The sequence below is a fragment of the Oryx dammah genome, unplaced genomic scaffold (genome assembly GCF_014754425.2).
Source record: "Oryx dammah isolate SB20612 unplaced genomic scaffold, SCBI_Odam_1.1 HiC_scaffold_18, whole genome shotgun sequence".
Lineage (NCBI taxonomy): Eukaryota > Metazoa > Chordata > Mammalia > Artiodactyla > Bovidae > Oryx > Oryx dammah.
Window position 1 is genome coordinate 87769083 of NW_024070202.1, and position 23949 is coordinate 87793031.

At 39.4% G+C, this 23949-nt stretch overlaps 1 protein-coding gene across 1 annotated transcript in view; it reads right to left on the reverse strand.

Annotated features, from left to right (window-relative positions):
* The window catches only part of SLC13A1 (solute carrier family 13 member 1), a 105351-nt gene extending 82622 nt beyond the window's left edge, over nucleotides 1-22729 (reverse strand). Inside the window, exons 1-2 of the mRNA XM_040259552.1 lie at nucleotides 22623-22729; nucleotides 2259-2387 (exon numbers count right to left, since the gene is read on the reverse strand). Coding sequence (XP_040115486.1) covers nucleotides 2259-2387; nucleotides 22623-22721 — 228 coding nt within the window. The 5' untranslated portion in view covers nucleotides 22722-22729. The remainder of the gene's footprint in view (nucleotides 1-2258; nucleotides 2388-22622) is intronic.
* Nucleotides 22730-23949: the final 1220 nt, after the last annotated feature.

Below are 23949 nucleotides of genomic sequence, written 5' to 3' on the forward strand. Positions count from 1 at the left end.
AGTCATCAAGACAGTATGGTATTGGCACAAAGACAGACATATAGATCAATGGAACAAAATAGAAAGCCCAGAGATAAATCCACATACATATGGACACCTTATCTTTGACAAAGGAGGCAAGAATATACAATGGAGTAAAGACAATCTCTTTAACAAGTGGTGCTGGGAAAACTGGTCAACCACTTGTAAAAGAATGAAACTAGATCACTTTCTAACACCGCACACAAAGATAAACTCAAAATGGATTAAAGATCTAAATGTAAGACCAGAAACTATAAAACTCTTAGAGGAGAACATAGGCAAAACACTCTCCGACATAAACCACAGCAAGATCCTCTATGATCCACCTCCCAGAATTCTGGAAATAAAAGCAAAAATAAACAAATGGGATCTAATTAAAATTAAAAGCTTCTGCACAACAAAGGAAAACATAAGCAAAGTGAAAAGACAGCCTTCCGAATGGGAGAAAATAATAGCAAATGAAGCAACTGACAAACAACTAGTCTCAAAAATATACAAGCAACTCCTGCAGCTCAATTCCAGAAAAATAAATGACCCAATCAAAAAATGGGCCAAAGAACTAAATATTTTTCTTTTTAAAAAACATTTTCTGTGGTCGAATAAGTTTAGAAAACAGAATTTCTTAAGATTCTAGAATTTTATTTCTTGTAGGCCTTCTCCAAACCTTTAAACCCCAGTGTAAACTCTCACTCAAGAGGGGGATACCCTATGCTATATAGTTTTCAAACTTATCTAATCATAGAAACCTTATTTTAAAGTACCTCATGGTGATATTCAAGAGTCCTGACTTTACAAAATACTTGGCTTAAATTGAATCATAAGGCTGTGTTGAAATCCTCTCCCATGGTGGGGGGGCAGGGAAGGGGGCAGCGGGGTGGTGGGGAGAAACTGTATTGTGGGTTATATTTCAACTACAGAAAAAAAAAAAAAAAGACCTGTGTCATGGGTTAGTTTTTAAAAGAAGTCTCCACCCACAATATTGGACAGATGAACTTCATGACAGCAGTACTGTATCCAAGCAGAAGACAGAAATCCTGGTGATAAATTACATGCCTGGCATTTTGAATGTGCCATCTTTCCTGAGAGGGGCTTCCCTGGTGGCTCAGAGATTAAAGCGTCTACCTCCAATGCGGGAGACCAGGGTTCGATCCCTGGGTCGGGAAGATCCCCTGGAGAAGGAAATGGCAACCCACTCCAGTATTCTTGCCTGGAGAATCCTATGGAAAGAATCTTTCCTGAGAATGTTTCACCTGAGGTCTAGGCAGTTGTGGGCTGAGTGGCTGAGAGTTACAAGGAGACAGATATTCTGGCTTCAGTACAGTTCATGCTTTTAATGGGAAACTGAATCCATTTTCTTCAGATGGGTACCCTTAGATTGTATAAAGGTAAGAAACACCTCTCAGCATGAATAAACTCCTCTCAGTAAGAACAAAAAGGAAATACACATGAAAGTTAATTTGGGTTTATCTTCTGAAATGGCAGGTTTCTGGAAAAAAAAAAAAACAGGGAAGCTTTTCCTTTATTAAAAAAAAATTACTTTTGCAACACTGTATGAGACTGAATTTTGTTGACTAGAAAGAGCTGATGCAGGACGTGAAAGAACTGGCCCTTTTGCTAGGAGGGAGGCACCGGGCGTAGAGGACAGCCTGGAAAGATCAGACATGCATTTCTTCTACTGACACTCACAGCTCAAGTAACCACAGCTTGTGTTTTGCTTTTGTCCACCTGAAGGTGGACACACATGCAGACTTCTAGAGGCAAGACATGGCTGGAAGTCTGGAGGACTTATGTGGAAGCCTTACCAACAGGATGTTTTTGTCGTTCAGTCACTAAGTTGTGTCATTAATTCGTGCCCGACTCTTTGCAACCCCGTGGACTGCAGCACGCCAGGCTTCCCTGTCCATCACTATCTCCCTGAGCTTGCTCAAACTCATGTCCATTGAGTCGATGATGCCATCCAACCATCTCATTCTCTGTCGCCCTCTTCTCTTCCTGCCCTCATTCTGTCCCAACATCAAGGTCTTTTCCAATGAGTCAGTTCTTCTCATCAGGTGGCCAAAGTATTAGAGCTTCTACTTCAGCTTCAGTCCTTCTAATGAATATTCAGGTTGATTTCCTTTAGGATTGAGTGGTTTGATCTCCAGGATTACTGCTCCTTTTAAATACAACTTTCTCACTGGAAGTATCAGCACAAAATAGGGAATCTAATTAAGTCAAACATTCGCAGGAAAACTTACTTCTTTGGAAGGCATGATCCCAAACATCGGGAACATTAAGCCAGGCAGCAACGCTGTTATCGACAAAGGCAAAGCTTCTGTCAGCCAGAATATGGCGACAACAAATAGGGTGTAGGCACATTCTGCTTCCTGGACAGAACAAAGGCAAGATGTCAGGTGAAATAACAAGGCTGAGAAATCATTGTTCAAGTCGCAGTCACATTTGCTGAACAGAGAAAGTAAGAAGAAACTCTGCAGGTCTCTGCACTTTAGAATAGGGCAGCAAATGGTTATTTCTGAGGGTCTCTAAGAGTCAAAATTTAATACACATAAAAAACCAATGACATAAAAACATCCTCATTTGTTATATTTTCTTCACATTTCCTTCAAACTAGGCAAAAGCATGTAGTCAATTTTCTATGCTCATGTCAGCATTTATGGGTGTTTGCCTTTACTTTCCTGTGGCTTGTAAAATTCACACCCTTTCTTTTAACTACATTTCCTGGTTTCTAGTTGGGTGGGACCCATGCACATGGACTTTCCTCTCTCTCTACTAAAAAGGGAAGTCAACCCAGAAGAAAAAGTTAGGTGTACTTTTTTGCAGAGAAAGAAGGACACTGCCTAGTTATGGGCATGGTTAAGACTGAATTTGCTCCTAAGTGATGCAGACCTGGAGGTGAAGAGCCTTCTGTTTGACTTTTTTAGAAAGACAGTTGAGCTTCTATGGAGACACAGGGAACTAAACAGGATAGAGGCTCTTAATGTAGTTTTTTGCTTTGCCAGGTATAAATCTGTGGGTTTCTGGCTTAGGGCATTGTTAAGGAATGGTTGAAATTTATCCTTATATTGGGCCTCCTTGGTGGCTCAGATGGTAAATACGCTGCCTGCAATGCAAGAGACCTGGGTTCAATCCCTGGGTCAGGAAGATCCCTTGAGAAGGGCATGGTTACCCACTCCAGTAATCTTGACTGGAGAATTCCATGGATAGAGGAGACTGGCATGCTACAGTCCATGGATCACAAAGAGTTGGACATGACTGAGTGACTAATACTTTTACTTTGGCTTACATAAATAATTTTAATATGATATCACTATGTACTAAATGATCAATAAAGGGCAGCATATCTTACATGGCTTGGTTTTGCTCTCACATTGCTTAATCTCTGCAAATTCTGAGCTGCATTTGAAAAATTTGCAAATTTATAAAACTCAAAATTTACAGATTTAAAAAACTCAAACTGCTGTCTGAGTTTAACGAGGTCTTTTATTTAAGGTTTTCCCAAAGCAGTAGCATTTCTAGTTTTGTTGCCCTCTGATTCACCTACCTCACGGTGAGTCCTCTGGGCCTGGTCTTTAACTCACCCAGCATTCCTGCACTTTCAGGGAGTTTCTAAGAAATTCTTAATAAGACACGATTGTGTCATATCTTTATTGTGCTGTCTTTTTCAAGGAGAAAGAATAAAGGTGTTTTGATGTTGACAATTTTATACCAAGTCTGCCCCTATAATCTTGACAAACAGTAAAACAGTGGAACAAAGCTGAGCCTTGACTAAATCTTTCTGACTTGCTCTGGAAAGAATCTGTGAATATGTGCTTAACTTAAAATGCCCATGTTGGAGAAAGACCAGGTCTGTTTTTTCTCTTAGTTAGAACACATGTATGTGCGTTCCGTCTCTCAGCCGTATCTCTGACTCTTTGTGACCTCATGGACTACAACCTGCCAGGCTCCTCCTCTATGGAAATTTCCAGACAAGAATACTGGAATGGCTTACCATTTCCTACTCCAGGGGACCTTCCCAGTCCATGGATTGTACCCGCATCTCTCGCATCTCCTGCATTGGCAGACAGATTCTTTACCACTGTGCCACCTGGGAAGCCTATTAAAACACACATATAACCCCAAAACTCTTCATTGTGACTCTATGTTTTCTATCATACTTACAAGGACCTAGATTTCAAAGATAAAATGGACTTTTTTCTATCTTGCCTTTTAATCACAGCCAACCAGTCTCTTGGGCTTCCCTGGTAGCTCAGATGGTAAAGAATCCTCCTGCAATGCAGGAGAGCCAGGTTTGATCCCTAAGTCATGAAGATCTATCTCCTGGAGAAGGAAATGGCTACCCATTCCAGTATTCTTGCCTGGAGAATTCCATGGACAGAGGAGCCTGGCGGGCTACAGTCCATGGAGTCGCCAAAGAGTTGGACACAACTGAACAACTAACATTTTCACTTTCAATCAGTCTCTTAATTTTATCTATCCCACTGTCATTTTACCTCTCGACTCTGCCCTTCAGCCTCCACTCCAATTCCTCCACTATAGGCAAAGCTGTTCCAAAACCAGTTGATTTTCCAAAAATTTAATTCATTTTTGTCATTCCTTTGCATAAGGCAGGATTGGGGCTAGCTACCCTGACAACTGTCTGGAGAACCCTTCTACAAGGAACTGCTAAAACATCAGAAAAATAAAAAGAATATGATGCCAGCAAATTCTGTTTACCAGACAAAATCCCTGCCATAGGATTTCATTTCCACATGGGTCTACTTCAGCTAGACATTGATAGTCTGCTCAGATGGGGCAAATTTGGGGGCAAAATTTCAAGTGTTAAATCATTAGCTTGTCAAGACAACTTTCATATTTTAACTGGCCCATACATAATTTAAAATGGTCATATCAGTAATTTTTGAATTGTTTATTGAAAAGAATCCAAAACTTGCATTGAAGGCCACCTTCACTCTAACTATAATATGACTCACTCCAGTACTTCCTAAAATATTTCTAAAGAGTCTTATCTACATTCCTTCTTCATATATGAATTCTGATCCCTGCTCCTCATACATTGCTTTTCTAAACTCTAATCCTTAACAGGTAGTCATCCCAGTGAGCCTGCAATACTCTTAAGTGATAGCTTCTACCTGCCTGTGACCATATTCTGGAATGGACACTTTAAATCTAGTTTGATTATGTAAACTAAACAGTTGAAAACTGATGGCCACATCTAAGAAGAAAATACAACTTACAATGGTGTGTGTGGGGGACATGTGTACATTTGAGTCCAGATTTGCAAACCAGCAGATTTCATATTAGAAATAAAACCCAAATTTCTGGCTCCTCTTGAAAAACTGAGGAATTTGGTACCATTGGATCATATTCTTCCAGGTCAACAATTCTCCAGACTTGAGGATGCCAATAATTTCCCTTTAAGACTGACTTGCGCTTCTCAGTTTTTCCTGGTGCCTCTGCACCATCTCATGAATTCTCTTACCTGTTTGGCCTTAGATGTCATTTGAGTAAAATCTCTGGTAATAAAAATGCTGCCTACCTGCTCTTCCTTGCAAATCTTACTTTACCCTTTCAGAATCAGCCCTTGGAGTGCTCATTTGGGTTTCTATCCATGCTTTCATGATTTTGTTACATGTAGACATTACTACATTAATAAACAACATATGGTTTTGAGATTAAGTAACATTTTTGGTGTGTATGACATGAGATGCTGGTTCAAGCCCTGGATTGGGATGATCCCCTGGAGGAGGACATGGCAACCCACTCCAGCATTCTTGCCTGGAAAATACTATGTATTGGGCTGTAGAGTCAGACATGACTGAAGTGATCTAGCATACATACCTATTTAAAAACATTTTATTGGAATATTGTGTGAGTTTCTACTGTATAGCAAAGTGAATCAGCTATACATATACATATATCCCCTCTTTTTTGAATTTCCTTTCCATTAGGTCACCACAGAGAATTGAATAGACTTCCCTGCGCTATACAGTCGGTTATAATTAGTTACCTGTTTTATACATGTTATCAGCAGTGTTACATGTCAACCCCAATCTCTTAATTCATCCAACCTCCCTGCCTGGCAGCCAAACATTTGTTTTCTACAACTGCATCTATTTTTCCTTTGTAGATCAGATTATCTATACCAGTTTTTCATATTGTACATATATGTGTTAATATTTGATATTTATTTTTCTCCTCCTGGCTTATTTCACTCTGTGTGATTTTTCAACTTGCTTTTTCACTCAATGTTTTGTTGATTTCAAATGTGTTCATGTTGATACATATAGACTTATTGTTAACTTTTTAAAATGGATTTAGCATTTCTTTTTATAAATATCTTACAGTTCATTTGTCCATTTTTCTATTGACGGCTGTTTAGGGCTCTTTCCCTCAATTTTTCATTATTATAAGGCTACTAACATCTTTATACCTAGATCCATGTGAATATAAGAAAGAAATTTTCTAAGTTATTATATGAAAGTAATTATCAAAATTTCTGGGTGGAAAGGATGCATTGGAACCTTACTGGTATTGCCCAACTGCTATGCAAGAAGGTTGCATCAGTTTATATAGTATTAGCACCAACAATGTGAGAAAGTTCCAATTCACCAGCCACTGGTATATTGGAGTGATTTATTTATTTGAAATCTGATAGTATGGAAAGTTCTTAATTTAATTTGCATTTGCTTGAATACCATTGAACAGTTATGAACATAATTGTTCCTCTCCTGAAAATTACCTTGTTTATAGTGTTTCCTCGTGTTTCTGTTGTTTCTTTTTATTGTGAATTTGTGAGGTTATTTTTAGATTCTTTACATTTCTTTATACATGTATATTTATAAATATTATTCTTAGCCTCTGACTTATCTATGAAATTTGATTTATTGTGTTTCTGAGTGATAAGATTTTAATTTTGACTCAATTAGTTTAAAGTCCTTTCTGTTATGTTTTGTGTTTTTACTATCCTGTATGAGAAGTTCTTTCTATACGTATAGTATTCCCATTTTTTTTCTAAAATTAAAAAAAAAAATTTTTTCAAATGTGGACCTAAATTGATTTGTATAGGAGTCTGATGCTTTTTTTCTAAATGGATAATCAAAATTCCTGATTTCTTTTTAATTAGATGGTCCATCTTTGCCCACTAACTCATGCTACTACATATTTCCTGTGGCAAATTTCTACAAATGCAGACACATGCATTTATGGACTCTGTATCTCAATCACTTACACCCCCACCACCTTTCAAAAGGTGGTGAACTGCAGAATTGTTAAACTCTCTTAACTACTATAGCTTTTCAGTCAGTTTTATAATCGGTAACTCAAGTCCCATATTTTATATTTTTTCAAAGTTGTCTTGATAGTTTTAGGCTTCTACTTTTGAATTTTAGATTTGTATTCAAATTACATGAAATTTATAAAATAAGAAATGGCCTTAAAATATTCTCATCTATGAACTCTTCTTTCATTTAGGTATTCATTATACTCTTTTTATAATATTTTGTAGTTTTCTCCGTAAGGGTCTTGTATTCTCCAAGCCAGGCTTCAACAATATATGAACTGTGAACTTCCAGATATTCAAGCTGGTTTTTAAAAAGGCAGAGGAACAAATTGCCAACATCTGTTGGATCATCAAAAAAGCAGGAGAGTTCCAGAAAAACATCTATTTCTGCTTTATTGACTACGCCAAAGCCTTTGACTCTGTGGCTCACAACAAACTGTGGAAAATTCTGAAAGAGGGGAACACCAGGCCATCTGACCTGCCTCTTAGAAATCTGTATGTTCAGTTAGAACTGGACATGGAACAACAGACTGGTTCCAAATAGGAAAAGGAGTACGTCAAAGCTGTATATTGTCACCCTGCTTATTTAACTTCTATGCAGAGTACATCATGAGAAACGCTGGGCTGAATTAAGCACAAGCTAGAATCAAGATTGCCGGGAGAAATATCAATAACCTCAGATATGCAGAGGACACCACCCTTATGGCAGAAAGTGAAGAAGAACTAAAGAGCCTCTTGATGAAAGTGAAAGAGGAGAGTGAAAAAGCTGGCTTAAAGCTCAACATTCAGAAAACGAAGATCATGGCATCTGGTCCCATCACTTCATGGCAAATAGATGGGGAAACAGTGGAAATGGTGGCAGGCTTTATTTTGGGGGGCTCCAAAATCACTGCAGATGGTCACTGTAGCCATGAAATTAAAAGATGCTTACTCCTTGGAAGCAAAGTTGTGACCAACCTAGACAGCATATTAAAAAGCAGAGACATTACTTTGCCAACGAAGGTCTGTCTAGTCAAGGCTATGGTTTTTCCAGTAGTTGTGTATGGGTGTGAGAGTTGGACTATAAAGAAAGCTGAGCACCGAAGAATTGATGCTTTTGAATTGTGGTATTGAAAGGACTGATGTTGAAGCTGAAACTCCAATACTTTGGCCACCTGATACGAAGAATTGACTCACTGGAGAAGACCCTGATGCTGGGTAAGATTGAGGACAGGAGGAAAAGGGGACCACAGAGGATGAGATGGTTGGATGGCATCACCGACTCAATGGACATGAGTTTGGATAAACTCCAGGAATTGGTGATGGACAGGAGTCCATGGGGTCGCAAAGAGTCAGACACGACTGAGCGACTGAACTGAACTGACTTAAACTGAATCCTTACTAGATATCTTCATTACTGTTGAAAAACTAAGAAATTAATTATCGTTTTGTATACCTTTTTTCTCTTTATAGTTTGGTAGCTTTAAATTTTTCTCCTTCAGTGGTTTTCTCCTTCAAAGTTTCATTTATGATGTATCTAAACATGGACTAATATTTAATTAACTTACTTTTTACTTGGAAATGCTCTGTTTGAGGATTTATATCTTTTTTAATTCTGAAAAATTTAGCCATTATTACTCTGAATATAATCTCTCTTCTAATCTCTTTTTCAAGAATACCTTTCACATGTGTGTTGGGAATTCTGAATCTACCTTCAAATCATTCTTTCATGTAAAACATGTTTACTTATTATGTCTGATTTTTAGGTGTATTCCTAGTATTCTTTTTTAGTTCACGGAGTATGTCTTCTAGTGTACTGAGGTTAAAGTTTATAGTTCCATCTTAAGTTTTTAAATTTTTAATTCTTTTTAATTTCAGAAAAGACTTTCATTTCCAAGATTTCTAACTAGCCAGTTTTTTTGTATTCACCTGCTCTTGCTTTATATTTCTTTTAAAAATGAGGATTAATTGATGCACAAAATACTGTACATGTATATTGTATACAATTAGTTGAGTTTTGGACATATGTAGATATTGTGAAACTATCACCACAATCAAGGTAATGAACATATCCATCGTGTCCAAAAGTTTCCTCAGGCCCCATTTTGGGTTTTGTTTGTTTCTGTGTGTGTGTTAAAGACACATAACATGAGATCTACATTCTTAAAAATTCTAAGTGTACAGTTCAATATTAACTATGGATACCATGTTGTTCAGCAGATTTCTAGAACTTACTCATCTTACATAAATGAAACTTTCCCCTTTGAACAACTCCCCATCCATTCAACTTTTGGCAACCACCATTCTACCCTGTATTTCTATGAGCTTGTCTATTTCATATGCCTCATAAAAGTGGAATCATGCAGTATTTTTTCCATCACTGGTTTATTTCTCAGCGTGATATCTTCCCAGTTCATCCATGTAGGTGCAGATGACAGGACTGCCTCTTTTTCTTTAAGACTGAATAATATTCTGTCTATACATACCACATTTCCTTTATCCATTCATCAGCCCATGGACATTTAGGTTATTCCCATGTTTTGGATATTGTGAAGAATGCTGCAATGAATATGGAAGTACAAATACTTCTTCAATATCCGGATTTCATTTCTTTTGGCCAAATATCTATTGGTGAGATTGTTGGATCAGACATATGGTAACGATTTTTAAATTTTTGAGAAGCCTCCATACTGTTTCCCATAGTGACAGCATCATTTTACATTTTCATTAGCAGTGTACAAAGGTACAAATTTCTCCACATCATCACCAACACTTATCTTTTTTTTTGAAAAAAGTAACAGCCATCCTAACAGATGTGAGGTGATAACTTGCTGTGGCTTTGATTTGCATTTCCCTGATGATCAATGAAATATTGAGTACCTTTTCATTTGTCTGTTGCTCGTGTGTATATTATCTTTGGACAATGTGCATTCAAATCCTCTGTCTATTGTATATTCTTGGTACTCTTGTCAAAGATCAGTTGACCATATATGAATGGGTTTATTTCTAAGCTCTCTATTCTGTTTCATTGGTCTAAGTATCTGTCTTTATGCCAGTATCATACTGTTTATTTGCTGTAGTGTTGTCATGTATTTTGAAATCAGGAAGTATGGATGCCTCAAGCTTTATTCTCTTTGCTCAGATACCTTTGGTTATTCAAAGTTTTGTGGTTACATATAAATTTTAAGGGTGTTTTATCTATTTCTGTAAAAAAAAAAAGTCTGCAATTTTGATATGGATAGCACTGAATTTGCAGATTGCTTTGGGTAGATGGACATATTTTAGCATATTAAATTTTCTAATCCACGAAATGAGATGTCTTTCTATTTATGTGTGTCTCCATTCATTTCTGTCATCAGTGTTTTATAGTTTTCGGTGTAGAAGGTTAAACTCCTTGGTTACGTTTACTACTAAGTATTTTATTATTTTTGATGCTATTTTAAATGGGATTATTTTCTTAACTTTCTTTTCTGATAGTTGTTAACATGTAGAAAACAACTGATTTTAACATTGGTTTTGTATCCTGCAGCTTTACTACATTAGTTTATTAGTTCTAAGTTTTTTGTAGAGTATTTACGGTTTTCTACACAGAAGATCATTTATGTCATTCCAATTTGATGACTTTTATTTTCTTTCTTGCCTAATTGCTCTAGTTAGGACTTCTAGTACTGTATTAAATAGAAGTGGTAAGAGTGGGCATCCTTGTCTTCTAGTCTTATAGAAAAGCTTTCAGTTTTTCACCATTGAGGATGGTGTTACATGTGGGCTTGTTATATACCTCCCTTATTATGCCAAGGTTCATTCCTTGCACACTTAATTTGTTGAGAGTTTTTTTTTTTAATCATGAAAGGATGTTGAATTTTATTAATGATTTGTCTGCATCTCTTGGGATGATAATGCGATAATTATTTTTACTTTGAAAACCCCATGTATTTGGAAAGTAAATGTCTACTTTAAATGATGGGTGTATCTAAGAAGTCATAACCAGGAAAATTAGAAAATGTTTGTAACAGAATAAAAATGAAAAGAGAATTTACCAGAATTTGTTGCATGCAGCTGGAGATGATCATGTAATTTTTTAAAAAAAATCCTTCATTCTGTTAATGTGATACATCACATTAACTGATTTGTATGTATTGAATCATCCTGGTATCCCAGGGATAAATCCCACTTGGTCATGTTGTATGACCCTTTTAATGTGCTAATGAGTTTGATCAGCTAGTATTTGTTGAGGATTTTTATGTGCATGTTTATAGGGATATGAACCTGTGATTTTCTTTCATTGTATTAACTCTTTGCCTGACTCTGGTATCAGGATGTTGACCTCATAAAATCAGTTTGAAAGTTGTTCACTTCTCTTTAATTTTTTGAAAGAGTTTGGAAAGCATTGGCATTAATTCTTTCAAAAAATATTTGGTAGAATTTACCAGTGAAGCTCTGAGCCTGGGCTTTTCTTTGTTAGGAAGTTTTTGATTATGATTCAAGCACCTCACACTCTTTACTGATCTGTTGAGGATTTTCTGTTTATGACTCCATCTTCATGGGTTGTATGTTTCTGGAAACTTATCCATTTCAAGATTATTCAATTTGTTGGTGTAATTGATACATTTCTATTTCAAAAATAATTTGTTACTTATTATGGATCCCTCCCCCCATTTCTCATCTACTGATTTCCCTGTTACTTTTATCCTATTTGGAGTGTTTCCATCTCTGTTGGTTTCATTATCAGACCTTCTTGATTGTCTTACTGCATTTTGAAATTTTGTTTTCAGATTGACCCTGCATGGTAGTTGTTTCTGTGTTGTTCCCTTCTGTACTCCTAAAGCTTTTACAGTTGCCTGCAGCCAGTCCCCAGCTTGCAGTCCAGGTCGTGCTCTTATCTTGTCAGCCTGAGGTTCAGTCCTGCCAGAACAATGCAAATCCAGCCATCTTGCTGGATCAGGAAGTTTGGGTCAGTCCTGGCTGGGGGCTGGGCAGAAACTGCTTCCTCTGAATGCTTCCACAGACAGCGGTCAGCCTAGCTGTTTGGTTTGGTCATTCAGACCTGCCAAGAAAATCACTCTCTAGCACTTCGTTTGTGGCACTGAAATTAATTCTGACCCCAAAATGACATGGGAGCACTTTAGACCACAGCTTCTCAGGTTTGCTCTCCTTGCTTGCTTTTCTGATCCATTTTGATTTATCGAAATGTTTATCAGTGTTGTGTTTATGGTGGAGAATAGGGTGGAGGGGGCTTCACTGTACAAATTTCATCCAGACTGCTGACCATAGGCTTTATAGGTAGGAACCCTTATTTCAAAGGTGAAGATATTTGCCGAGTAAAGAGACAAATCTGTTCTTCTGACTTGATTAAGAGGAGGGGACAATACCATTTATGAATGCCTGTGACATACCAGGTAAAATACTTGTTTTATGTAGTCCTTCCCCAAATTCTATAAAGTAGGTATTTTAATTCCATGTTGAATTAAGGATCAACAATCACATTGCTAATATGTAGTAGAGTTCTACCAGAGTATATTCATGAGAACACGTCTTATATTTCATTTACTACCCTGTTCCAAGCACTTAAAACAATGGTTGGCGTATAGTAAGCACCCAGTAATATTTATTAAATGATTGAAGCTTTTTTCCTCAGTGTCTTTTCTACTACTGTTTTTATTCAGATATCTGACCCCTGGGCTTTTTCAGTGCCTCAGTGGTAAAGAACCCAACTGTCAATGCAGGAGATGAGGGTTCCATCCCTAGGCTGGGAAGATTCTCTGGAGAAGGAAATGGTAACCCACTCTAGTATATTTGCCTGGGAAATTCCATGGACAGAGGAGCCTGACAGGCTACAGTCCAAGGGGTCACAAAGAGTTGGACACTATTGAGTAACTAAACAATAAACCTTGATCCCTAGATAGGAGATCCCTATATTCTACTAGGCATAAATTATTTAGTCTAGGAATCTCTTTTCTTTGCCTTTTCTCTTTTCTATTTTCTTTTCTACTTGCCTGGCACTGGATATTTTGATGCCCATCATAATGGGTCTTTATAGTTCTCCTGAGGTTTTCATCTCTTTTGCAAATGAGCTTGAATTGGAACTAAAGCTTTTACTTGCCTGGGTCACTTCCTCATTTCACAATATCATCGTTGTATCTAGTTTTAACCACCCCAAGAAAGTGCAGCCAGGAACTTGCTACAGAGGCAGAAAAGGCAAATGCTGCTATGACAAGGCAATGTGGATAATGACTCCCCTCTGACTAAAGTTCTGAGTGTCAAATTATCTTGGGAAATGTGGTTGGTTATATTTTAAAATCACCTCAGTTCTCTTTTAAATTATAGTTCTGGATAGAATTGAAATATAAATTAGCCTTTAAAATGCAGTTTTTCACCTCTTCTCCTTTTTAATGACACACTGACTGATATTAGAGAGTAATTTGGCATATGTGGAATTAGTACATATGTGGGTACAGTCTCTCAGCACAGCTTGAGAAAAGTAGGACCAATCACAAGCCTCAGTCACAGCATTTGATTTTCAAAGAGAACGCACAGCAATTAAGATGGGAGAAAGAAAAATCACGTATTATGAATCTGTGTGCTACAAGAAAAACACTATTATTATATGACAGAGCCTGTAAAGGGCTTTGTATGGTTCCTGACACACCTACCAGTACCGTGGCAGGAATTTCTCAAGACTCAATCCATATTAACTGAAAACCTTAAAGTGACTCCAACTGGCCTCAGGTTGGAAGATGGAGAGTAAGAAGCTCAACTACAAAGTTAAGGAAAAATAATTAGCATTTCTTATTTGTTTTCAGCCCAAAATAGGTAGCAAGGGAAGGCAATTAGTGGCTCCACTATGTCAATTACAAGGGAATTTTTATTTCCTTTCCATTTAACTTGCGAAACCAATTAGCTATGGAGATGTTCTGTGTTCACATCCCACGCACACAGCGGAACTGGAAACAGCCAGAGATCACCTTGTTCTCCAACCTGACGACATGCTAGAGTGTCATTAAAAATGCCGGCTGTGGGTTAACTGCTTTAGAGTCACGATGCATCTTAACCGTGCAGCTTCCTGGACTTCACACCCACAAGTACCTCAGGTGACCCTGGGGCAGCCAATTCACAGACAACGCTCAGAACTCTTGTAAGAGTCTTATTCAATTTACAGATGAGGGCATGGACCGGGGGGCAATGTGACAGAACCAGTTAGGGAGTTTTTCAGAATATGCTAGATAAGTTGGGACAGCCTAGGTTAAATCCCAGCAGCTTGAAACAACCAATGTTTATTTCTTGCTCACATGATCTGTTTATCTGTGTCATAGTTGCTCTACCATCCAGTGGGAGACCTCATCTAAATATGTGTTCTAGTAATTACAAATGCAAGAACAGCAGTGTGCAAGCTTTCAAAAATATGATGTAAATCTAGCAAGGAAGCAATAGTGTCAATGAGTTTGGGAGTCAGACAGCTTGTCTGTAAATCCTCACTCCCCTTAGAGACTGTATGACTTTGGGCAAATTGCTTAACCTCTTTGAGTATTTGTTTGCTCATCTGTAAAATGGGGATAATACTGACTACTCTAATGGTTGTTGGAGGCTGATAGTAGACATTCACTTACTTTATCATTACCAAACAGAGTATAAAAATGTATCTTGAAGAGAAGAGCTTCGTGGAAGAGACACATCCCCATTCCCCTGATACACCTACCTACATTCTTGTTCTGACCCTTAGTGGCTCTTACACTCTATTTGAAGTTCCTTCCTTTCATCATCTCCTTTCTCCTGTATCCTCTGCTTCCTACATGATCTAGCTCAGGTATCTGCATCCTTCTGCCATGAGAGATCTTTAATCCATTCATTCAGCACAGTTATCAACCATCTACTGTAGGTCAGGCATGTGCTTGGGCCAGAGGAAACAAGTAAACAGCATGTTCTGTGCTGTTGAGATATCTGCAGTGTAGAGAGGGGAGTGAAGATAAAGGCAAAATGGAATACACGGTACAGTGGAGGCTGATGTCTTCACAATCATGCAATGAGCGCATGGAGAATGATTCTGTTTGTATCACAGCCTGGGCTGCCTTTCCCAGCAAGCACAGCATGAGAGGAGTGGGCACTCCCTGAAGGGGACACAGCACATCAAAGACAGAAAGGCAAGAATAGTCATGGCTACTCTAGGGGCGCAGATAGTGAAATGTGAATGAAGGAGTCAGATATCGGGGGCTTTGGGGAGGGCTATTAGGACAAAGAAATGGCAAAATCCCAAGATCCAGCATATCTACAAGTTCTGTTAGATGTTTCCCCCTGTCAGCAAAAGGGAGCCGTAGAAGAAGTAGTCCCAGTGAGTGTTCAGTCCTTTCAGCTGCGTCTGATCTTTGTGACCCTATGGACTGTATCCCGCCAGGCTCCTCTCTCCACGGGATTCTCCAGGCAAGAATACTGGGGTGGGTTTCCATGTGACCCTCCAGGGGATCTTCCCAACCCAGGGATCAAACCCACATCTGCCTGTGTTTTTACCCACTGAATCACCTGGGAAGCCCTTGGAAGAATTAGGACCAGTGGTAAATGCAATAGGATGAGGCCGACATTTTAAAAACAGTCCTCTGGCAGGAGACTTCAGAGGGAAACGGTGTGAAATGGTCTGTGAAAGAGAGAGATGAAGGCAGCCTAGAGGAGAACTGTGCCAGCAGGAACGGAAATGAAGATTCAGATGGGAGGCAGGAGGATTCAGGGGGTAAAGCAACATAGACTGAGTGGTGTGGGCTTAGGAAGAGCTGAGGGATCTTACGTGACACACAGATTGCAGACCTGGATGAGGGGCAGCCGATTCTCTGAGATAAAGAACAGAGAAGGAGCAGCACATTGTAGGCAAGCGGGACTGTGCACGGTAGGGGAATGGAGGGGGTGGTGAATGTTGCTTCCCTAGATAGAGTCACCCTTTAACTACATACCAATAAAATAAATGATTTGTTTCCATCACTGGCATGGATTTATATACAACCCTATTTTGTGATGAATGTTGGCCATGGTATATATTAACTTTTCAGCAACCTTGCAAGCTACTTGAAAGCAGAAACATTAATTTAAACTGCGTAAGATGCCACTGTACACTGAGCACCATACTTTGTTTGGGCTTTGAAAGTTCTCATCAAATATTCATGAAATAAATATATATCACATTTGGATTTCCTGGTTTTGTTCATCTCCTACCACATTACCATCAGCATGATTCTATGTTTACTTTTCTTGCCCTCCATCATTCTGATGCTCTTTTGTATCTAAAATGTTCATTTTCTTGGCATTTATAGCATTTACCCCTTTATCTTGGGCTTCCCAGGTGGCACTAGGGGTAAAGAACCTGCTTGCCAACGCAGGAGATGTAAGAGATGTGAGTTCCATCCCTGGGTCCAGAAGATCCCATGGAGGAGGGCATGGCAACCCACTCAGAGGAGCCTGGTGGGCTACAGTCGATGGGGTTGCAAAGAGTCAGAGGCGACTGAAATGACTTAGCATGCACACGCCCCTTTATTTTAAATCCCTACAATATTTTAGACCAACATTGAAAACAATATCCAATTTCATTCGCCCCTTTAGAAGTTCCTTATGTTTTCTCCGAGTTCCTCTCCTCCCTCTTCTCTCACTTGTGGTCTTTTAAAATTCTCTCCCACTCAGTTTCCTTTCCTTTGTCAGGCTTCTCAACCTACCACTTCCCCTCTTCCATCAGAGCCTCTATCCCTTTAAGGTTTACATTTCTTTACAAGTGCTATATTTCTCCCATCTGTTTAGTTTTTCTAGATGGAGCACCTAAGTCTCTCCTTATGTATTATTTCTTTTATTTATCATAATTTCTATTATAACTTTGAGATTCACGATGCATCAGAGGCATAGACTGTGGAGGAAACAGAAGCAGCCCACGACAGCCACAGACACAGAGGCGGCCCTCTCAGCCGTGTTTCTTCCATCGCTGACCGGGGCTGGTAGAGCGAACTAAGGCTCTGTTCAGCTGACTCTCCCTCTCCTCTCTTCAACTTTCTCTTGGCATAAAGTATTTTCCCAGGAAATCCTAAAGTATCTGACAGAAACCTGAAATCTGGTCTTGGATTTACAACCAGTCAACTAAGGACTGCTGCTCAATATCTGTGGGACTGTCTTCCTGAAAAAAACAGGGGTCCATAATGAACACATAAACCAGAGGGACCGACATATCAGTAAGAGATGCACTCTACAAACAGAAAATATTATTGTTCAATTTTCTTCCCTTACAACTCATCAGACAAACCTGGCCTTCTTTTTATCATGTTGTTCCATCACAAGAAATACAAAGAGCCAAGAACTAGAAAAATAAGCAAAGAAATAGCACAGAGTTCTGAGAAGAATAAAATTAACAAGCTGCTAAAAATAGTCGTAAAAAATAATGTTGCATTGGGAATATCCCTGGAACTAAGGCATGTAGCCTAGGCCAATTTTAACAAGTTTTTATCTGGAAATATTTAAGGTAGTTCCTCTCCAAAGAGAGAACATTTCAGTTTCAAGGATTAATTGTACTCATTTACATAAACATCAATTACATCACAGGCTTCTTTTACTGACCACTAACTACTAATTGGGAGCTTCCCGGGTGGCTCAGTGGTAAAGAAACTACCTACCAATGCAGGAAATGCAAGAGACGTGGGTTTGATCCCTGGGTCAGGAAGATTCCCTGGAGGAAGAAATGGCAACCTGTTCCAATAGTTTTGCCTACAAAATCCCATGGATAGAGGAGCCTGGAGGGCTAGAGTCCAGGGGCTTGCAAAGAGCCAGACAGAACTGAGCAGCTGAGCACATAGCACACAACTACTAATTGGGGAAGGACTGGGACTACCTTTACACTTTTGTGATGATTAAAAAGACAGTATTTCTGATGTTTCGTGTAAAGCAATAAGAAGATAAAATTCCTTCAGTAAAGTGACTTTTATACCAGTGTATCAGGAGTATACTTATTCCCCTTGGAAGACATAAGGACACAGATATTTAGCTGTGGTTGAGATCATGGTTCTGGAGTCAGATAGAGGTTGGTTGGACATCTGTATAGCCATGTATTGGTAAGCTATTGACTTGTTTCTATCGCAAATTCTAATCTTCAAAATTTGACCAATTACAATATCTAATTCAAAAGGACTCAATTTGAACTTCTGTCTGACTTAGACCCACAGGTTTCTGGGGTGATGCATATTTTCTTTTGCTATAAAATAGTATTTCCATGAAAACATGGAAATACACAGTTGCAAAATCTCTTCCATCTAAAAATTTTAAGATGCCAACTTAATGCCATGACTCATGGTAAACATCCAGTGTAAAGGGAAGGGGGATCACATCCTGAGAAGTTGATTGCACTAGCTTGTAGAGCTGGGACTCTGGGACATTCAGCGGATGACATGCATGAGACCCTTACTCCAGTTCTCCTAGGTCCATCCCCAGGGTTTAAAATTACTGCACTTGTCTACCTTCAAGAAGTTGAGTTGCCTGAGGTCAATTAAGGAAGTGGCTAATAATTTACACCTCTTCTCTAAAGCATTATGGTGAGGAGTTATGCCTGAGTTGTTGCTAAATGAGTTCCAGCCACACATTTTGTGGCTATTTAAAATAGAAGGCAAGTCTTCAAAAATACAAAATATAGAAAAGGGTAAAAAAAACCACGATTAAAGCATGAATCTGAGTTCTGACAGAACCTGAGTTCAAATCCCATTTCAACACCATCCCTGTGGCCTTTGCTGGGTCACATGTCTTTGAACGTCAATTTCTGCAAATGTAAAATGAGAATGCTAGGACATTTATGATTGTCTTCTTGGTTTGTAATGAACCTTAAATAAGATAACTTGGATAAAGCAGCTGGTAGAATGTCTGGAACAGAAGCAAGCTCTGCAAAGCAAAGCCCTTCCCCTCCGTTTTGAACGTTACATGGCAAAGCCACTTACGGGCTCTCATCTCTGAAGCTATATTTTTAAATTAAGGTTGAATTAAGCTAAGGGTTAAGGCCTGTCTACGAAACAACTCAAAATTCAGCAGGGAAATGAAAAAAAAAATCAGTCAATCATTTATTGTTTATCAGTTCCACCATCGTACAGATTTATTGTGTTTTTATGAAGCAAAATTGACTTTTTTGTTTGCTTGAGCTCTTTAGTTGTTTTGTTACTATGTGTTTAGAAGTATAGGCTTCACAGTTTGGTAGCCTGAAAGTTACAATACAATGATTTCAATCCATACCAAAGTAGCCTCTACTTCAATTTTATACCTTCTAAAGTCCTAAGTTCTCTGAAAGAAAGTTCTGCTTTCATTGTAAGCAACAGTTAACATACTTCGGGTTTAATTAGCAGTTGATTGAATGGTTAAATATGCATTTAAAGTAGCAAAAAAAAATGAAATTATGTTATTATACTTGGAAAAATCCTCCCAATAATATTAATTGAGTTTTAACAAATGAGTTGATTAGAGGGAAAAGAAAGAGGACACAGTTCATCAAATGCAACTTGATGCCAGGTTTCCCCACAGACCTAATGCACTCTTGACATAGCACTTTGGAAAAAAAAAAAAGTCAATGACTACATTGCTTAGCAAGAGTACACTTTTTCTGGTTAATGAATCATGCACAGAGAACGTTGTTTTTTATTTATTTACTTGCCCTTCCCTTGCAAAGAGCTTATATTCATTTTCTCTGAAAATTATGTTAAGATAAGCAAAGTGTCAAGCATGTATATGTCAAAGGAGCAGCACAGATGATATGCAGTCATGGACAAAGTTTGTCTTGACTGGTTTAACTTACTTTCTCAGCCCTAAGTAAAGACTTTATGCTGAGAGTAACCAGAAATATTAAAATATAGCAGGGGTCCAGGTATGAATCAGGAGGTACTCACGGTAAGAGTCAGCCAGGTCTGGGGGACATGTAGGACCAGGGGAGTTGGAAAAAGAAGGCCATCATGAACACGAAATGGGGTAATGAGTCTCTGAAGCGGGTGGAGGGGTGGGGGTGGCATTCAGACGAAAGACTTGTGTCTATGCTTCACATTTGTCATCTAGTGGCTGCCAGAGACTCAGAGGAGTCCTCAGGGCTAGCTGGGGTAGGAGGGGCAGGGGGAAGAGGGGAGGATGTATCAAGTGGAATTTGAGAACAAAACCCACCAAACCAAGGACAATGGAGGCTGCCTGCTGCTTTCACAAGAAATTCTCTAAGAATCTGGGGGTTCAGAACAATGTCTGATAAAAACTAGACGAGGGGAGTTCTTCCCTCTCACCTCAGGGTGCTGTGAGACCTCAGTGCTGAGAGAGACCCAGCCTGAGAGGCTGTAGCCCCTCGTGGTCATTCTTTCTCCCCCCCCCATCCCCCACCAGGTGACAGCTTGAAGCCATGGGAAGCCAAGGCCAGGCCCCTCACCAGCTTTGTTGGTAAAGGAGAACTTGGCAGAGCCAAAAAGGACTTTTCATTATCTCATCTCACTTTCCTTCACACTGTGAATGAAAAAGGCTTAGAAGAAAAGCTGACAAACCTAGACAGCTTATTAAAAAGCAGAGACATCACTTTGCCAACAAAGGTGTGTATAGTCAAAGCTATGGTTTTTCCAGTAGTCATGTACAGATGTGAGAGTTGGACCACAAAGAAGGCTGAGCACTGAAGAATTGATGCCTTTGAACTGTGGTGCTGGAGAAGACTCTTGAGAGTCCCTTGGACAGCAAGGAGATCCAACCACTCAATCCTAAAGGAAATCAACCCTGAATATTCATTGGGAAGGATTGATGCTGATGAAGCTGAAGCTCCAATCCTTTGGCCACCTGATGCAAAGAGCCCACTCACTGGAAAAGACCCTGATGCTAGGAAAGATTGAGGGCAGGAGGAGAAGGAGGGGACAGAGGATGAAATGGTTGGATGGCATCACTGACTCAATGGACATGAATCTGAGTAAACTCTAGAAGATAGTGAAGGACAGAGAAGCCTGGCATACTGCAGTCCGTGTAGTTGCAAAGAGTCAGCCACAACTTAGTGACTGAAGGACAATTTTCCCTCAGACCAGTAGCAGACTGCTGAGGGAGGCTGGAGTGTTACAATCACTGTGATTCTATTTTTACCCAGACTCATATAACCTTGGTTAATGCTTGTTAGAGAAGAACCTCAGGAAGGTTTTCTTCTACTTAGAGAAAAGGCATCATGGGGTGGTGGGAACTGCACTGTTGTAGGGTTAACAGATTTGGGGAGATTCTCACTAACCTACTTACTGTGTGCCAGCCACAGCTCCAAGCAGGTTCTTGGTGGGTGCTCATTCACTTAATCCTTACAACAAGCCCATTACAATCCCAATTTTACATAGGGGAAAATAGAAGCACAGAAAGGTCAATTAATTTTTCCAGGTCACACAGCTTCTAAGTGGAAACCTGGGACCTAAAGCAGAGAGCCTGGCTCTGGGGACTGTTCTCTTGCCACCAAGAGACCCTTGTCACACCTGGCACAAATAAGGCATTCACTAAATGTCTGCAGATACAAATCATTTTACCAAGGTAATAAAAATGCATTGGGTTTATATTTCTACACTTCATAGATTGACCAGACTTAAAGGAAACCGAAAAATCCCTACAAGGACACACACACACACACACACAAAATCTCAAACAATCAGAACATGTGCAATAATGTGTTAGATTTTCTGATTAAACAAGGAAAATTACTTCTTGCTTTCAGTGTCTTCTTCTAATGTTCTTGTGTTGTTCATTTGCTAAGTTGTGTCTGACTCTTTGTGACCCCATGGGCTGCAGCACTTCCAGGGGGTTCCATGGCCTACACCAAAACATGGAACTGCCAAGTAAATTAATTTGCGGTAGATCACCTTTCCTGGAGAATCCCATGGATGGAGGAGCCTGGTGGGCTACAGTCCATAGGGTCACAGAGTTGGGCATGACTGAAGGGGCTAAGCACATAGCACAGATCATCCCTAGGAGCTCCGATCGTCCTTTGAGCTCTTTCCCCCCATGTCACATTGTGGCCTAGTCTCAGGGCAAGGGACTGTGTAAGCCTGGGATGATCCCTGGAGATTGATAACTAGACCAACAGGATCTCAAGGGTGATGATTCTTTTTGTTCTTCTCCTCATCTGGTCGCCAAGCAGAGAACAATTCTGATTGAATATACTATTTAATTATTCTAGTTCATCACACTGAGAATCAACAGCATTAATCATTAAAAGGGAGAAAAATGGACGAAATACAATGTATAACCATCCTGATTTCAAGCCCAAGGTGTCACCACCCTTTCAGCTCCAAGACAGATAATCGCATAGCAACCATGAAAGATAATTAGATACCTCAAAAAACCCACCAGCCTGTTCTCCAGGTTCACTTACCTTCGAGCGGAGGATGAGTGGCAATGGTAATAAAATCAACAGAGTGAAAACTACGAGGAGCAACCGGCGATAAACTAAAATGTAACTGAAGAATTTCATTGTCTTGCACAGGTGGCTTCAATAGTGTTCTCCTCAAATAAAGGGCAGGCATTAAATAACCGACCTGGATTAATATTTCTCTAGCTCATTATCTTCATTTACTGCCCCAGACTCACCAACATGAGTTAAAATTAAATCTCAATTTTTATTGTTTTACTGTCACAATTCATATGGAGAGATAAGCCCAAGAGTGTGAGAAATTGAAGACCATTTTCTGCTAGGGTTTTTGAAAGGCAAAAACTGTCCTTATTTAGTTTGTGTATTGTAACTGGAATAGAAACTGTCTAAGTCTAGGAGGCAAAACCATGAGGTGGGTTGAGTCTGCTCACAAAGAGTTCCCTCCCCACCTTTTGATGTCCCCTTATTTTGAAGCTCCACCCTTGGGTGGCACCTTGAGCAAGTCTTTACTGGATGCCTCCAGTATCCTTTCCAATGAAGTACATTTTCAGTTTGTGAATTGAAATAGCAACCCCAGGAGTAAGAATTCCAATGTGAAAGGCAAGTTTTGGGTACAGATGGGTTTTCCTGGGCCTGCTAAGATAAGATATTGAAAGTCCACTGCCTTTGTGGAGTTTGGCTCCGAGGAGAGCTCCTGACTTCTCTCATTCAGAACTTCTCTGTTCTCATTCAAAAGATAAATACCGATGCTTCTGATAGCTAATAGATCCCCAATATCACACCTGTGCGTGCATACTATGTAGACGCTTCAGTTGTGCCTAACTCTTTGTGACCCTATGGTCTGTATCCCATCAGGCTCCTCTGTCCATGGGATTTTCCAGGCAACAATGCTGGAGTGGGTTGCCATGTCTGTCTCCTGGGGATCTTCCCAATCCAGGGACTGAAGCTGTGTCCCCTGTGTTTCCTACATTCGCAGGCAAGTTCTTTCCCACAGGCATCATCTGGGAAGCCCCAGTACCACACCCCATACACAATAATTTTTTCACTGTTTAAATGCACATTTCTGTGTATTTCTTGGACGCTATGTTCTCTTTAGATAGGAAACCAAGTTATCATAAAGTCTTACAGCCCTCACCTGTAAGACATTTTCAGGATTGAGTTGATACAATTGTGCTGATATTGGCTGAATTGACTAGATAATTATCAGGGAATTTGTACAGAGATGAGTCATTAGGGTCATCCAAGCAGAGTGAGTCTGTGTGTGTGTGTGTGTGTGTGTAGATGGGAACTATTCTGACAACAATAGCAAGGATATGTTTTGGAACACCTT